This window comes from Buteo buteo, chromosome 13 (assembly GCF_964188355.1).
Source record: "Buteo buteo chromosome 13, bButBut1.hap1.1, whole genome shotgun sequence".
Classification (NCBI taxonomy): Eukaryota; Metazoa; Chordata; class Aves; order Accipitriformes; family Accipitridae; genus Buteo; species Buteo buteo.
Window position 1 is genome coordinate 11585457 of NC_134183.1, and position 18326 is coordinate 11603782.

The 18326-nt window shown below is 42.4% G+C and overlaps 2 protein-coding genes across 2 annotated transcripts in view; one reads left to right on the plus strand and one right to left on the minus strand.

The window, feature by feature from the left end:
* SPG11 (SPG11 vesicle trafficking associated, spatacsin) overlaps positions 1–4723 on the plus strand; it is a 35262-nt gene extending 30539 nt beyond the window's left edge. The window contains exons 35-40 of the mRNA XM_075044720.1: positions 552–659; positions 1260–1428; positions 2199–2287; positions 2800–2955; positions 3547–3698; positions 4103–4723. Of these exons, the coding sequence (XP_074900821.1) occupies positions 552–659; positions 1260–1428; positions 2199–2287; positions 2800–2955; positions 3547–3698; positions 4103–4283 (855 nt within the window). The 3' untranslated portion in view covers positions 4284–4723. The remainder of the gene's footprint in view (positions 1–551; positions 660–1259; positions 1429–2198; positions 2288–2799; positions 2956–3546; positions 3699–4102) is intronic.
* Positions 4724–6085: 1362 nt separating this feature from the next.
* On the minus strand, positions 6086–18064 carry EIF3J (eukaryotic translation initiation factor 3 subunit J). Its single transcript, XM_075044727.1, is given in 9 exon segments — positions 6086–7140; positions 8526–8599; positions 9635–9793; positions 10876–10990; positions 11486–11577; positions 11829–11886; positions 17530–17630; positions 17720–17890; positions 17893–18064. Coding segments are annotated over 9 exon segments (1059 nt in total). The 5' UTR covers positions 18050–18064; the 3' UTR covers positions 6086–7008.
* Between the last annotated feature and the right edge of the window lie 262 nt (positions 18065–18326).

The window sequence follows — 18326 nt, forward strand, 5'->3', positions numbered from 1 at the left end:
GCCTGTACCTACAAGCTAAAAGTGGGGGTTTGGTCTGATATGTGCAGGTGATGATTTTTATGTCACAGAAGCTCTTAGAAGACTTCTCTGGAAAAACAGAGGTAGAGATAGTGGAATGGTGAGGTTGCAACAGTGTAGTAAATCAGAATGGGAATGTCAAAGTAATTCAACTACTGGTGAAGTGGGATGATTTGTATTACTGGGCTGTCATGCATCTTTAAGTCCTGCCTTGAAAGGACTCCTGGAGTCTGAGACATGCCCAGTATAATGGTGTCATTGCTAAAAGGTTCACTGCAAATTTTGTTTGATAAAATTATGTCCTTTCACCTCACAGTAAAAAAGATGCAGTAGCTTGGTTTAAAAATAAAACCTCCGTGGCTCTAAGGGAACATCAGCCTGCCTAATGCGACTCACTGTGCCGTGTAGCTGTATCAGCTAGCAAAACACTCTGGCCTCACGCAGCCTTCTCCCTACCACAGCACTGACTGCTTTGAGAGAGAGGATTTTTCTGCTTACTTTGAGCTTCATACTTAACACTGTTATTTCTACAGGTTCGTCTTCTCACTGGAATTGGCAGATACAATGAAATGACCTACATATTTGAACTGCTGCATGAGAAACACTACTTTGAAGTGCTCATGAGAAAGAAATTAGACCCAGTAGGTGGAGGGGGATAAAGGGGAGAAAACTTTCAGAGAATTGTGTGGGTACATCAGAAACTGATATTTACACAACAATGTGGAATTATCTGGGGATTGTAATTACTGCAGTATAGGAAGTGTTAGTCAACTTTCATAGTAATAAATTAATTCTGGGTTTTATTATGTTTTTTAGTTTAACAAGTTTGTTCTAATTAGTTCAGTGCTGCAATGAGAGCAGCACTGAAAGTTCAAGCTTGGGAATATCACTTAAAGTTTTCATGTCTGCTTTGGTTTTACTTCCAGTTAATGTTTCATGGGTTTTTAAAAAACATAAATATTTATAGCTTTCTTGTAACGTAAAGTCATAAACATATGTCAGTTTGGACATTTGTATGTAAATAAATGCATAGATGCTGGATTTTCTTATGTGACATAATGTAGTTAAGCCCAAGTATAATATTGCCATTATTTTTTAAAATAATAGTATGGAGAAACCTCGAAAAGTTGAATGATCACTTTTTGGAAAATTGTAGCAGAACAGATTTGCTTTTGGGTACCAAAATGTGAATGAAAAAAAAGCTCATCAAATTTTAATCTGATACTCCTTCATCTGACCAGAGCGGGACATTGAAGACAGCTCTGCTGGATTACATCAAGCGTTGCCGTCCAGGGGACAGTGAAAAGCACAACATGATAGCCCTTTGCTTTAGTATGTGTCGAGAAATTGGAGAGAATCATGAGGCTGCTGCTTGCATACAGCTTAAACTCATTGAATCACAGCCATGGGGTGAGTGGAAACAGCAAAACCAAGAAATACAAGCAAGTTTGTTTAAGAAGGAAGACATTATGGGTAACTGTAGCTTTGATTGCCTGTGTTGTCCTGGTAACATCCATCAAAGTTCCACTCTCTGGAAGGAGGGTCCTATTTGCCAGGCTTGGGGTATTCTTGTACTTAACAGTTTATCTGGCTGCTCTGGTATTTTTCAAAGAATTGAGATTTTTGGCTCTTACCATAATGTAGTGTTCCTGTGGTACCATGTGTGGGAGGAGGTAAAGACACATGCATGTTTTCTTCACTTTAATTGGATGTGATACAGTGGTTTTTATATAAAGTATATATATAAAGTGTTGGGGTCTTTATGTTTGTGCAAGGTAACTTCTAACATCTAAACTTGGCCAGTTCTATACAGCTGGGAGAATGCTGGGGAGCACACAGAGATCTCACTGTGGAGCAGTTAGCCAGTACTGTAACGGCAACTAGAACAGAAGCTATGCCAAATGGTTTATCTGGTAATAGTCAGTGCTCAGATCTACCACAAATGTATGACTTGGATTTCTTTTCAGTTCTTCAGTCTAGGTTCCAGCAATAGCTTTGGCTCATTAACTGAATAGGCATCACTGTTTCTTCGCATTTTTGTAATACAATTTTATTTTTTTTTAGTCTTTTGTTGCTTTCTGAAACAACACTAGGGACAGACTTGGTACCAGGAGGTATTTTTGGAACTTACTTTGTCACCTTTATAAATAATTGGTTACTCTTCCCCCCCCCCATTTCAGAGGAGTCTCTTCAGGATGTTGCAAATTTAAAGAAACTGCTGATGAAAGCTCTGACTCTCTTCATTGATGCAGCAGAAAGTTATTCTAAGGTAAAATGAGGTGGAATTGTATGACTTCTGTACAGCATTGGGAGCACATAAGGAGTGAGCTGAACTGGGAGAAAAAAGCAAGCTGCTCTAGGGAGGGTGTGCAGAATCCTCTCCCAGTGGACAAGGAGCAAAGGAATCTCCTGCTCTGTCAGCTCAGCAGTATCGCAGCAGTCTCAGTAACACTGCTGTATCCGAGAGCAGTACACTGTTCAGGCTTTAACAGCTAGGGTTACAATTAGGTTCCCCAGTTTTAGCGGAGTGACCATGAGCTTAACTAGCAAGAATAGAACAATATAAAGAGTGTTTAAAAACTGGTTTGATTATGATAGAAGTATTTGTGGTGAGTGCAGCTTCATTTAAAACTAATGGAATATGATCAATGATCAACTGCAGTGATCTGAAAGATGAAATAGTAGACAACTCTGAACTCACTGTTGCTCTCAGGAATATTTATTACTTTCCTCTGGAAACATGCTTCAGAAGCTTGCATTTGTCTTTGCTTTATTAAATAGGACTCCTGTGTCCGCCAGTCGTTGCGCTGCAGTCGGCTAACAAAGCTGATAACCCTCCAGCTGCATTTTCTCAACACTGGTCAGAGCACTATGCTGATCAACCTGAACAGACAGAACCTGATGGACACCATCATGTCCTTGCCTAGATTCTATCAGGTAGGCTTGGCTTCCTCATCTGTTATTTTTTCTGAAAATGATTGTTTTAAACAGCAGGTACCTAAGCACTCTGCTCTGGTGAGCATAATGCTCAGCTCTTCCTCGTGGCCACCAAGTCCTGTGACTATTAACCCATCATATTGCTGCAGACGCTACCAAGCTTGGAAATGTAAGCGCAGTCCTGGTGTGGGCCAATGCTTTTAGCAGTCGTTGCTGGCTTGCTGCCATCGTACAGCCAGGACCTTGGCTATCCAGTGGCTCTCATGCTGCTGTGGATCTACACTGGAGCCCTGAAATCTAGTCTACATTGGCATCCATCATTTTGTAAATTTGGAACTAAGTAAGAAGAGGGCTTTTTAAAGAGAACAAACCGCACCCACCCACCCCTGACATCTTGTTTAGGGGTTAAGGAAGATTATTTGCAGTGCTTTGTTAGCCTTTTATTTCTCTGTAATACAGCTGCTCTCAAGAACAGCATCAAGAGATGGGCCAAACAGAAGACCTAGAATAAGTATTCTAAGTGTAGGAATGTTTCTGTGCAAGAATAAACTCTTCCCTGCTCAGTAATTCCAGCATGTGTTCTCTCTGCAGGCGGCTATTGTGGCTGAGGCTTACGAGTTTGTTCCAGATTGGGCTGAAGTTCTGTATCAACAAGTGATCACCAAGGGAGACTTCACTTACTTAGAAGAATTTAAACAACAAAGACCACTGAAGCCTAGCATATTTGAGGAGATTGCTAAAAAGTAAGTAGTTCTACGATCAAAATGGAACTTTTCTACAGGCTACTTTATAGGAGCAACTGCATATTTAATAGCATGCAAGTCTTAGTACTGTTAAAACCTTTTCTGTGATAAAGTGTAGTATAAAGGGACTCAAGATCTATGTTCAGTTTCTTAAGCTTATTGTGGAAATAGCACTGGATCTACCATTTTTATTGAGCTGGATAAATAGGGTGCCTTAGGGCTGGTCAGATCGAATCTTTTTTAAAATTAATCAGAGGAAAATAAACAACCAAGATAATCAAATGTACATGTTGAGCACAATCTTTTTTTAAGAAATGTAGTTCTTATGGGTCTATAGCAAGATAATCTTATAATCATAGTCTGTGAAGCCTTTCTATTTCAATTATATGTACAATTATTTTCAGAGTTAAACAACACCCACCTACTGATGCTGCTCTTAAAAATCTGAAGAAATTGCTTGCTTACTGTGAAGATATCTACACATACTACAGGTTGGCTTACGATAACAAGTTCTACGATGTGGTAAATACACTTCTGAAGGATGCACAGACTGGCTGTTGCCTTAATGATATGTTATCAAACTAGACTCCAACCTCTGTGAAGTAGAGACTGGCTCTGACAAGTACCAGTGCCACAGCTTCTTGCATGGTTAGTACTGATTCTTTAACAGATATTTTTATCAATGACCTGCTTACAGTGATATGCTGCTATGTGAAAGTTACTCCAGAAAACTGGTGGCAGTTGTAAATATTTAAAATGCTGAGACTGTGTTAACCTAAAATTGTGTTTTGTATAATAAATCTTACTGTTTACAAAATACTTGACTAACCAGCGAATTCAGACTGGCGCAGCTGATGATGATCCACGGTGATCCAGCAGTCCTTTAAATTAGGGGAGTGGATGATGGATCACCATAGGAATTGTAGCTAAACTGACAGAAGGCCGAAATGGAATGTGCAGAACATCCAGCACATTGACAATGGAATAAGCAGGAGAATTAGTAAACTCCTTTCAAAGTTTCAGATACACACTAGGATAATCCATTTTTTGATTCCAGTCTGATTAGACTGGTTTTGTTTTCTAGCTTGCTGATAAAGTGAAAGTCTTGTACAACTCTAAACAGCATACACTATATTTGCTACTGTCTTGAAGAAGTAGTCAAGTACAAATGTATTCTTACAGTTACTAAATTTTAACTCCTTTCCATGCTTAGACAGTCCTACTGGGCAGACAGTTGGTATCAACACCCTGTCAGGAGCCAGGAACCAGAGTATTCTGCCACTTAAATGTTTTGGCAAGTTTACAAGGTCAGGGATGATTTAACTGGGGAGGAGGATAAGACTTGGACACTGCTTCAGGCAGAAACCCAGTTTCAGCTTGGATTCTGTATGCTCCCCAAAATAAATGCAGCCTGCAGAGCTTCCAACTAATCCAGAGATGTCACCTCCTGTCCAGAAAAGTGGGGGTGGGGAGGGCAGACAGCTTTTAAGTAAAATTAAGCAATGATATCGTACTATCTCTAAACATTATCCTAGCAAAAATACAATTGCCATAGCAACCCAGTTAATTAGCAAAGAGATGCTAATACTGTCCTTTTGGTTGCTGAATGTTTTCATGCTAGCAACTGCTGCATATGACAAATATTTACTTGCACAGTATTTATCTCAAATCTGCAATGGCAGCACTAAAAGATGTACACAGGTATACACAGTACAAGTCACAGCACCTTTGATAAATAAAACATTTTATGTAAGGAGGATTATGCCTGAGCAGAACCCGATTTAAAATTCCAGTTCTAGTCAGTCTCACAAGACCAAATTAGTCTGAGCTGGCTGTGATTAGTCTAAAAGTTAAATAATGGCTAGCAAGCAAAATTTGGGACCACTAACAATAGGAAGGATCTGGAAGAGCACCTGCCTTGTGGAAGCACACACACATCCCATCCATACTGGGAATAAACACCTGAGTAAACAGCAAGTGGTAAATGCAGGAGGGCTTGTGATAATGGCAGCTGCTAGTTGGAACAAAGTAACTGCTTGCAGGAGTAAGGGCCACCCTAAAATATTCCTAAGGTAAGGACATGCTGCTGATCTCAGCAGTTCCCACAACAGAAAAGATTAAGTTAAGTAAGTTCATCATGGAAATGCTTGGATTATGGCAGTCCTAAGAGTACTTTGTTTACCATCAGCATCTGTAAGGGTCTTACCACAAGAAACAGCCATTTTACAAGAATGAAATCTTGCCCCTCTGACAGCAGTTAAGCTTAAGCTGCAAGTCAGAGCAGAGACAAGACCTAGTAGCACATGCCCAACACACGTTTTACAACTCTTCCACTTCAAGTATTTTTGTTGTAAGATACTAAAAAGAACTGGCCCAGACAGCTGTAGTGAAGTCCTCAATAGTGATTTTTATTAAATTAGTTGCTTTATAAAACATTGCAGATGTCATAATTGTTAACATAACAATTTGCCCAACTGTAGTAACTGTTGCAGTTTGCTAAGCAAGTTTTTTTTTTTTTAAATGAAAGAAAATGGCTGAGTCGTGAAAAGTCTACCACAACCCATGAAAGCCCAAAAGGAAGTCTTGGTTTTTTACACTTAAACCAGGCAATTAACTGTTAAAGAATACCCAACCCATACAGCTGCATTAGTAGAAATTTAGATGAATGGAAACTAAACTTCATACTCAAGACACAAGTCATTTTTTTCAAATAAGCAACTCTGTCCTTGTTCTGACCCACCAAGTGTTCTGTTCAGATGTCAAGCATTGACGTAGTGGGTATCTATCTCAAGTGATGCATTCCCAGGTACAGTATCCTCACTCTGAAGTCAGCAGTTCCCCATCACAATATACTGAAAACCTCAAGCTCTAACTTAAGACAAAGCAATTGTAATACTAAGTGCACACCATGCCCTTGCTGCAAACTGCTTTTGTTCATCAAACAAGTCATTCAAGGAGGTACAGTTAAGGCCATGTCACTGAACTGTGCTGGTAATAATACTTTGCCTTGTTGAAATTCCTTTCCAATTTAGTGGCTGTTACTATAAAATCAAATAGCAACAGTTACCATTATCAGAATTTTGGGTTTTTTAACTGCAATTTATATAGCTTTTAAATGTCTTCATTCTAACCCCTGACCACAGAACAGGGAGCCCAGTGCTTTAGCACAGACCCGTCAAGAGTTAAACCACCAGCACAGAGATACTGCAATTTTGATTGTAGCATTTGGCAGAATTGAAAGGAAGAAAAGTTGTGCTACATGTTTAAGGGATTATGGGCAACAGAAAGACAATAGAAGGGGAGATAAGTGTCACATGAAGTCTTCAAAGTCTTGTACATATTCTCCATCGTATCCTCCATAATCAGCCAGGTCATCTTTCATAGTAGCCTTTAAACCACCTCCAGGCACAACCCCTTTTTTCTTCTTTTTGGCTTTATTCTGCTTAAATAGGAAGAGCATGTTTACTTTAAAATCCACAGTAATTTGTCCTTACTCCAAGAAGAGCAATGCCACATGTCTTTGGGTACCAGCATTCGCATACCCATGTGGTAAATGCACTGTTGTTGCCAATGATTTCTACCCCCGCATTTTGTCCCACAATGCAATCTAGTCATAGTAAAGCTATGGCATTTTCAGGTGTCCCACAGGACAGGAATTTAATGTGGCTTTTATCACCAGAGACTGAATATCTCTTTTTTTTTTTTCCCCAAGGAAAAGGAAGCCCTAAGCAAACTTTACAGAACATTTCACAGTAGAGTAAAGCTATTAAGCTATTCCTTACTGGTTTGGTGCCATTGTAGGTTTCAGTGGTTGACCAAACTAATTTACATGAAAAGCCATGACAGAAAAGTATATATACTTCCTATTTTTTATACTTTTTCTTTTTAAGCTTGCTTGGTTCAGTAAGTCACAGGCCTCTCTCCAAAGTGCTGTTCACATTAAGGAAACAGTTCATCACATTTGCCAGCTCCAGACTTAATGCATCAACACTGGACATAGAGTTTGTTTTGCATTAAGGTGCCCCATGCGTGCCTGGGAAGTTAGAACTGGCATCACAGAAGAACACCTGCCGCTGGAACAGTTCCTGGCTCAGAGGTTTCCCATTTACAAGTCGCTACTCATGTGGACAACACCCTGCCATTTGTTTCCTACCAATCCTTCAATCTGGTTTAAAACATACCAAAAGAGAGGCACTACTAGTCATGTTTTCCACTTGATTTTGTTGCTATCTAATGATTCAATTTATCATTGAACTCCAACCCACCTGGAGTTTTAACATAGATGTATGCTATAAAACACAATGCTTTGTATCACGTAAGCATCAGTTAAGCTATTACATCACCTTTTAAAACTTACCCTCTTCCTTGCCTATGTAGTTATTGCTCCTTTAGTTTGCATGACAGCATAAAAATCCCAGTTACCTTCTGTTCAAAATCCCAAACTTTGCCAAAGATTTAAGTTACTTCCATAGATTGGTATTATATTGACATTTAACTCTAAATGAGGCTGACTTTTGTCTTCAGAATATTTGCATAAGCCATTTTAACTCCAAGACAGCATAAAGTGGAACAAGGGTAGCACTTAGGTAACATTTATGTAAATTAATCAAGGTTTTGACTGTGATCTCTAGATTCAATCAACTCCTGATTACCTCACACAGTGGAGAGGATTTAACGCTAAACCAGTATCCAAGGTTATCTTTTAATCTCCTGCTACTACCTGTAACAGAATCAGCAGTTCAACTCAGTGTTAAACCTATTGCCATTTTCCAGATTAGCCCCTTTAGCGCATGTTGTTATTGCTGCAGAAACACACAGAAGTCTTACCTTTTCTTGTTTTTGTTTTTCACTGCATAGTACTGTCAAAGTATTTGTGATCTTTTTCAAATCATCAATTTCCACTACATGGGGGGGGGGAGAAAAAAAAATATTCCATATCAATATTGTTCTTAGAAAGCAGTTAAATAATGTAACATCAACATTTTCTAAAAACTAGAAATAAGCATTAGTAATAAGTACAGGCAATTACTTGATTTAAATCTGCAAAATACAGACTGGGTAATTCTGGTCCTTATAATCACAATTACTATTTCATATGGTCCCTAGTAAGCAGCTTGAATGCTGTAGAAGGTAAAACTTGCAAATTAAGAGTTAGGGAACACAAAAGTCTTAACGAGGAAGAATTTGAACAGTAAAATATGGATCCAGTAAAACACAGTAAAGCATATCAAAAGGAGCAGTGGATTAACAATAAATTGTTAACAATAAATGGTCCAAGAGGTTGCACATCCTTCACTTCAGAAGATCTGGAATCCATCTGAAATGTAAGTTATCAGCTCCAGTCAGCCAGTGATCACTGTATTTATACAGCACTAAATAGTATCAAGTTACCACTTCATTGAAGGACAACATGTATACAGTACAGGAAAAGATCTCAAGCAATGAGTTTACCAAGTAGTTCAGCCTACCCGAGCAGTGGAAAAAAATTAGGTTTAGTTTTATCTCTGTACAGTTACATGTTGAATTCCAGAACAATTTATTTTGCAGTCCCAGAATTACATGAACTCGATTTTATAATGATTTCCTTCCAAATGAGCTACTCAGGTTACCTGGCTCAGAGAATTTTTTTATCATTGTTTTAGAAATGGCTTCAAGAAAAACATGCAAGATTCAGATCAGCATAGAAACTCACACTTTTAAAAGTGATTGTCTTTAACTGACATGCAGAAAGAGTAACTTGTACAAGCACACAATTTCTAATAAAGCTTGGGAGAACAGAATTGGATACTAATCAGTGAAACAGATTAGTACTTCATTTACTATAAACTACACAGATCAATCTTGATTTAAGATTTACTATAAGAGCATGTTTTCAACTTCAACTCCATTACAATTTTGGTAGCAGTGTATTCTAGGATGTTTTTCGCTTAACTTACATGAAATACATACGTCTCGAACTAATGCTTCCAAAAAACTGGCATAATGTAATGATTTTTCATACTGTGTGATTTTCTCTTTTAGTAGTTTGCCAAATTCCGTAAAGTCATCTTTTGAAGAGGGATTCATGGCATCTATTCCACAAGCGTTATTTACACCTGCAAGGAAAGACAGAGGTATTATAGAAAACATTAGCTGTGATCTCTAAAAGATGACACCAGAGCAAACAAGTAACGTCATTCATATTCAGTTCCTCACCTCCACTGAAGCTTTACAAAACCAAAGCTGAGGTTTGCTCACTCACTTCCCACTGGCTTCTGCCACACTAGAGAGTTACTAGTCTGTACGGAGAGAGATTTTGCTGCAAAGCTTAGTAATTTGAACCAGCTATCCCTGTTCTCTGGACCAGTGTGCACCCCATGAAGCACCTTTCCCCTACGATAAGGAATTCCTGTCTTGAGCTCGTAACTGCAAAATTTACTTGGTTCTTTGCAACTGTATTCAATGCATTCTCCCTGACCCAGAGCACTGTACTCTTTCAGACTCACAGAGCAGAATTTTCACCGAGTAATAAGCTGTGTAATTCACTATAATCAAGGAAACATGCTCTCATGTTTGAAGAATGCTGCTATGAATCAGTATCTCTGCTAGTTCTGTCAAAGCACAAAACCAGAATGATCTGCTTTAAGTCTACTTTGTCTATGCCAGGAAACAAGCTCATTCCACCAACTTAACTGGCTTTCTCAACATCTAGCTTATTGCATAGATTGCCTGAAGTAAAGCATGCATGAGTTGTGCTGTGCCACACTCGTCCAAAGCCTCATTAAATCCATGTTGTAAAGCACCTCCGAACATTGAGACAGCACTTTTTTCTTTTCTTTTTTTCGTTCTATACACTCATCTTTTACCAGAAGTACCAATATGCTGGAAAATTGAGTTGGCCATCTTTTTCCTACAACTCCTATTGTAACATGTTGAGAAAAAGCACCTTCTATTCTAAAATGTTCCTGTGGTTCTTGCAATTAGTCCTTAGTACCAGGACATGCCTCCAGCAGTCTGGATTTAAACCCCTCTTTATTCTCAGTAACACAACCTGCATGTGCTCCCACAGTCAAATCCTGCTCAGTTCTTTTTGCAAGGTATCTACACATAACACAGTTTTATTTAGAGGATACAGCACTTTCGTGCTGCTACAGCTACAGCAACAGCGACTTGTGTGACTTGGGCACAGCACACTTACCAAATGTTTCTTTTGCTAACTCAAGGTCTGACTCCTCTTGTAACTTCTTTAGTCGTAGTTTGTCTGCTAACTGTTCTTCTGGTGTAAGTTCTTTGTGTTCCTCTGGTGCCTCTAACTGAATAAAAAAAGGTATATAGGGAGAATGTTAGATTTCTTACCCTTGAGCAGAAGTAGTAGAAGAAATCATGTTTTTTCCAGTGCCACTTGAATAGCTTACTTCTGCCTGAAGTCAATACACTTCAAGCATGTACAGACCTGAAAACCTTTCCAATGAAGTATAACAATGCCACATTGTTTAAGAAATTGTTCATTTTACAAGAAGTGGGAAGAAACACCTTAGAACTAAGTTTCACAACTGCATGTTTTATCATGTGGTGCATACAAAAGAAACAGAGATAAGCATTATTTCTATAACTGGTTAAATTACAGAGAAATTAAAGCTAACATCCCCCAGATGCATTAAGTACAAGACAAGTTTGTTTTATCAGACTAGTCAAGATATTTACAGGTCTTGTTGAGCCGTGCAAAAAAAAAAAAAACCACCCCACCCCCCCAAACCAACCCAAAGTTGCCCTCTAAATTTTGATACCTGGAAGAAATAAGGACTTACCCTTTTTTTAAGTTCCTCTTGCTTTTTCTTCTGTAGCTTTTCTTTTTCTTTTATTTTTTCTGCTATTTTCTTTTTTTCTGAAACTTTTGGTTCTGTAAAACATTGAACAATACAGCTCTCAAGAGGTCTACTGATTTTTTTCCAGCAACTCTAGAATCACTAATCAAATAGAAAGCCACAGAGCTCAGTTACTGGAATCTGAATACAGAGAGTTAAAAGACATGCTTTGTCAGAAACAAACCCAACCCTATTACGTGGGTTTGATTCTTCAGATACACTCAAGACAAAACCAGTGTCTGTTCTGATGCTGTGTACAGAATCCTGTATTACTTTTAAGTCCTACCTTGTTTTATCTCCGTCTCCTTTACTTCTTCCTCTTCCTCCTCATCATCCCAGTTATCCTACAAAATAAGTTTTAATTAAGATTCTTTTACAGATACTTTCTACTTGTTTAGGTAACAAAAACAAAGAACAGCAGCTTACATATAACCTCTTTAAATGCTCACATATCCATTAATCTTACATATTGAGTGAGGAAGCGGGGAGGAAGTCGTGAGAGCTGTACAAGGGCACAGCTTTTGGGTGTTGACCAAGATGTTTCAGGATGACTTCTTACCGTGAAAAGGGCAGCTTTTATTCAAAGAATCAGAAAGCTCATGTCAATATAGTTACAAAAGCAAGCTCATGAAAAGTCAAATCAACACCCACATTAGAACATGAGATTATTATAATTTCTTGTATTACACATTACAAGATACTGGAATGCCATCGCATGCATGCATGTAGTACAGCCACCGCTGGAAACAGACAACTCGACAGAAACCATTTGAAACCGGAACGCGCTGTCACCACCACCCAAAGACCCACTCCTTCCCAGACACCTGCTCCCCATAGCTGTGCGGCACCAGTGTGCCCCTCTCCCCTGTGCTGGGAAAAGCATTCCTGTGGCTGCACGGGAACTGCGACACACGGATGAACACTAACCCGGATTTGCTGCCAACACAACGCGCAGCAGACAAGGCTGTGCTGCAGGAGCAGGGAAAGCAGCAGTAAGCAGACAGAGGAGAATGCAGGGACCCCAGCTTTGAACAGGAATACCAACTTCTAACAGTCACAAGATCACATTTTTGACCAATGACTATGGCATTTTTTTTTAATAAGCAAAGGAACTATCAAAAGACTTCTCACAAACAAATCACTTAAATCACAGAATCATAGAATCGTTTAGGTTGGAAAAGACCTTTAAGATCATCAAGTCCAACTGTCAACCCAACACCACCATGCCCACTAAACCATGTCCTGAGGTGCCTTGTCTACACATTTTTTGAACACCTCCAGGGATGGTGACACCACCGCTTCCCTGGGCAGCCTGTTCCAACGCCTGACAACCCTTTCAATGAAGAAATTTTTTCTAATATCTAATCTAAACCTCACCTGGTGCAACTTGAGGCCATTTCCTCTCATCCTATCACTAGTTACTTGATAGAAGAGAAGAGTTGTTTGCAGTAACTCTGCCTCCAGTTTTCACCTTCAGCACGTTCAAGATTCGTGGTGGTCCTCAGCCACCGCGCCGCACGCCTCACCGTCAGCCATTGCTCACAGCCCTCCTTCCTTTCAGAGCCACTGTCTCCCACTCCTCGTGGCCACTGACCTGTACCCAGGTGGATGATCCATGGTTCAAAATACTACATGGTTCAACCGAATACTAAAGAAGCATCGTTTTCCACGAAACTGACCTGCTGATGTCATCTGCAGACTTTGTGAGCAGTAATTCTGCAGTTTCTTCCTGACAGTTACCTGGGTAAGGGTTAAGGGAATACATATTCTTGTCCTAATGCCACTCCAAATTCTAGCAGATGGCCTCCGCATGGAAATCAATGCTCTTAAAATTGATCTGAAGTTACATGCTGAGTACCACATGATGTACACACCAGAAGTTAAAGCCAAAAATTCTCACAGGAATCTAATTTTAGTTACCTGTTTCAACTCAACTTGCAAGCTTAAGAGACTACACTTGACAAGCCCTAGTTTACACAAAAGTCACACATACTGTCAATATGCCGTTATAGGTAAGCTTAAAAACCATAAATCCTAAATTTTGTTATTTCCACCTCACAGCAGTAATGCAGGCGGTCATGCAAGCTACTTAGAAATTTCTAAAGGTTGCTACTGGCACAGCAAAATAAAAGACATTGGCAAAAGAACTCAGTATTTCACTGCAATGTGCTGATCCAAGCAAGGAAGACACCTGAGTTCATCTACCAGCTCACTCAAGTTAATTGGCACTTGTAAGGGATTCGGCTTCCCTTCCACATTCCAAGAAGCTGACTTGAATTTGGAACAGCATTATTTTAGGTCACATCTAATTAAGAGTTTGTTACACCCGCTTCTTAAATAGCTCTTTTCATTACTGCTGTATATAGCTTGCTGCCTTATCCCTTGCCCTGTCCTTCACAGACAGATCTTAAAATCAAGTATTTTATGGTGCAAAAACCCAGAGGAAGGGCATCCTGCCCATGATGTAAAGATACTCACAGGACTGAAGGAAGCTACGTCATTAGTAAGTTTGGGAGACTGAACAGAGGGTACGTGGGCAAAGACTTCCACGTGACGACAGACACACTCCTTCCCCACAGCAGACCACATCCCTGCTAGCCACGCCTGCACAGGGACAGCGCACGACATGATGGCAGTTTCAGCCTGCAAAGCTGGGATGATGAAGTGACACAGAAATAGCAGACCCTTCAGAGGGCAGCGTGACTGCCTGCCATCTGGCCCAACCTGCCCCTGAGCTGTTAGGTGGAATTTAAGATCTCGACTTTAACCGGAGTGATCGTTGACTGCCGGGAGCCCACCCACAGCCCCACAAGCAGAACAACGCTGCTGGAACCAGGGACAGGCAACCGCGAGCTCAGCGTCATCGGAGGAATGCTCCTGGTAGGGCAACCTGTGAGACATCACCATCTGAGGATTCACTCTTCAACCTGGTGTGCTATATGCAGGTCTCCCAGCTATGCTGAATACTCTCTCACTCTTCTCCAAGATTTTTTTTGTTTGTTTTTAAACAGCAATAGAACATGATTAATATACTGGGCAGGCTTTTTTATTTTTTTTTACTGGGGGCGGGGGGAGCATCCAATTATACACCTATTTCTGTGTTTTATAAATGCCAGTGAACTCTCTCGGAGGAAAAGAAAATTGCTTTAGTGCTGCATCTTTGCACTGATACTACGTAATTCAAAGAGGACATCTTTATTCCAAAACATATCCACTACAGTAGCTTAAAACTTTGAAGTATTTCAACAATACTTATTTACGCATACTTATCTAAACTAAGGCTATTGAAACATCTTCCATTCCATGTAAATAAACCCTTGATGAGAGCAGCTCTCGTACGATTTCATATGCTCCAACACATGTACCTTAAACATACGATAACGCACATTATTCCCCCCAAAAAACAGAAGACATGACTGGAAAGTGACAGGTGCTCCAGCATTTAGATTCCCAGCTAAACCTGAATGCTCTCCTTCAAAGCAAAATGACTGTACCATGCCAAAGGCTGTCACCTAGATGACAACAAGCACAGCTCCCAGTTTTGGCTTTGCTAAGCACAGAATTGCCCAAGAGTAAATAGATGAAAATTCCTTGGCAGGAGGCCCGTCTTCTGCGAAACTCGTGTTCTGGGTAACACTGGAAAGTAGTTTTGTTACTGATGAAGATGCTAATTTTAAACCTGGGGAAGTCAAAGTTTCCTAACTTAACAGTTACTTTCAGTTCATTTCTAAAAAATCTTCCAAAATAAACTACAGAATCTGAATATATAAAACACATTCCAAAACGTGAAGTATCAACCTTAAGACAAACTAATCACCAGAAAAAACTTTGTGCTTCTATTTTAGACCATGTCATTTTTCTTCTGTGGGTACTTCCCCAAGGTGGACCCTTGCAAACAAGGAATCTAGAGCTGAAGCAACCACCTCCCAAGCTCAGTTCTGTCATCTTTGTTGCTTCTACAGGAAGAGCAAATCAAAGTAAAATAAAACAGCTTTCTTTGCTGGACTGGTCCCTCTCTCTAGATGCAGCTCCAGTACTAAAGCCATAATCCCTTAGAAAGAGTTAAGTAGCTGCATTCCTACTACATGTGGGAAAACAGTATTCCTTTATTAAAACAGCCACAGAAAGCACGGGTGTCTTCAAAAGAATAACACTTTAGAGTCCAGTTCTCTTGGACACATTCTATCATAGCAGAAAAGTTTCTCACTTTCAAAGGAAGGAGGAAAAGCAAGTCTCACAGAGAAAATGAATCTAAGATTTATGTGTATATATACATATACAAATTATAGATATATATATGCATATAGTTACATACTAACCAATCTTTCCAAATGACTGTAGCTACTGTATACAGAGATACCTTTACTTATTTTGCCTGCTGTAATGTGACACCTATGATAACTACAGGGTGCGGGGAAATTATTAAATTTAAGAAGGAAAATGGACAGCCTGTAACTCACAAAAATTTGTTAACTTTTTTTTTTTTTTCAAGAGAAGATGAACTACTTTTTTCATACTATTTATAAAAAGAAAACCACCCTAAGCTCCAAGGACAACTGTGTTAATGTTTTTCAGAGATTCTGGTAACACAGTCAGCAGCCTGAATAACAAACCCAACAAGTCCTCACCCAGTAAGCACCAATCCAGAAAGCTTCATACCTGTGACCATACTACAATGACCACACCACCCCATGAGACTGTCTACTACAATATCTCAGCAGCTTGATTTGAAACAAAAAGGTCTTTTTCTGTCAACCTATTTCCATTCCTTACTTTCACCAAGCATGTTCCTTATATGTTCCCTGGCATCATTTTGCTTACTGTCTGTACGAACACGGAGCAAACTGAGGTTTCTGTGGCATCCACCATTCACTCCCCCTAGCTCACTAAGGGGCAGCTGGAACTAAGTAGGAGAAAACAAGCTTTTAAGGAAGGTCTGCTTTTACAAGCATCAGAAACGAACATCCGCACCTTTTAATACGAATTCCATGCAGACATCACTCTCTGAAACACAGTAAAAATCCGTTTCAAATACTGCCTTAAGTAAACATATTTTAAGTGATCAGGGCACTACCAAATCTGAAACTGCAGAGTAAGGCTGCTGTACTTTCCAACTGTGGCAGCTGGGGGGGGTGGTGTGAAGAAGTAGGAAAAAGGGGTGGAAAAGACATGCTGCCACACGACAGAAGTTTCTGGTCAATAGCAGAAGCACAAATCCAGCACTGTTTTCATTAAATCCAATCCTAATGCCTCACCCAGCACACCATACTCAAAACTGGGAATCTGAAAGGCTACAGGAAGCAAGGGGAAACCAGCTGGCCACAGGAAAGCACCCAGAAGCCTGGCAAGCTGCTGGGAAGCAGCAGGTGGATCCCCCAAAGAACAGGAGACGCCTCTTCGGGCTTGAAAAGCATCCGTCTGTCTGCCTGCCTGCCTTTTTTCCCCTGGAAGACCCAATGCAGCAGGAACGAGCCTCGGGCAGAAGCGCCCGCTCTCAGCTGGGATTAAGGGACGCAGGGCAGAGACCAACTCGTTTTCCACTTGGCATTTTGACTTGTCATCTGTAACCGACCGCTGCCCTTTCGGATCACCAAGCCCCAAGAGTCGCTTCTACCCGGGCGGAGCCGCCGCTCCCCCCCCCCCCCACACACACTTCGCCGCGCAGACCCCCGCCGCCTCCCCGAAGGCCCTGCCGGGCCACAGACACGCCTGCTCCCCCTCGCCCCGGGCCAGCGGATCACCACCGGGGACGCGTCAATCCAGCCGGCCCGACGAGGCGGGAGGCTTCCTCACCCGCCGCCCGGGCCGGGCCGGGCCGCCGCGGGCCCGCGTCCCCCGCACACGCGGCACCATATGGCAGCGGCCCACGGCGGGCCCGGCCCGCTCCCCGCCGCCCCCGGGCCGCCGCCAGCCGGCAGGGCCGGCCCCGCGGCCACGCCACGCCACGCCGCACCGCGAGGGCCCGGCCAGGGCCCGGCCGGCCGCACCTTCACGTCGTCCTCCTCATCCTCGCCGGCCCAGCGGTCTCCGGCCACTCCCGGCACCAGCCGCTTCGCCACCGGCTCCACCACCTCGAAGCTGTCGGCGTCTGTAGGGGAGAGGAGAGCGGGTGAGCGCGGGAGGGAGCGGGCAGGGTCGGGGGGGGGACGCCGGCGGGGCGCGGGGGCCACCACCTACCCCACGAATCCGCCGCCTCCGCCGCCATCTTCCCCGCCGAGCCGCGACCGCCGGCGCTCGCAGCAGGCACGGTGAGGCAACCGCGCCAGAGCGGCTCCAGCCAGCGCCGCGCGCGGGGCACGCCGGGACGACGGCGGACTGCCCGCCGACAGCGCGCTCTCCCCCCCCCCCTCGAGTCCCCGCCCACCGGCGGGCGGCGCGCGCCGCCATGACGGGAGGGCTGGGAGGGAGCGGCGGGCCCGAGGGCGATCCCGATCCCGATCCCTACCCCTATCCCTCTCCGTCACGGGTGGGCTGAGAAAGGGGAGCGGGGCCGCCCTCGTCCTTCATCCTCCACCGCCCCAGGCCCCGCAGGCGCGGCGCTCTTCCCCAGGGAAGGCCCCTTCCCCGCGGGCTCTGAGGCGTTATCGCGGAGCGACAGCTGCGGCGTGAGGGGAGGCTCCCCTGGCCCGGGGCCCGGCGGGCAGATAGCCCCTCTGGTGGGCGCTCCCTCCAGAGGGGATGGGTCTGGCAGTAGCCGATGAGAGAGATACAGGTTGGTTTCTTTCTTGTGGTGGAATGTGTTCACGCAAGGGGAATAAAGCAGGCAGCGTTCTGAATTACCTGT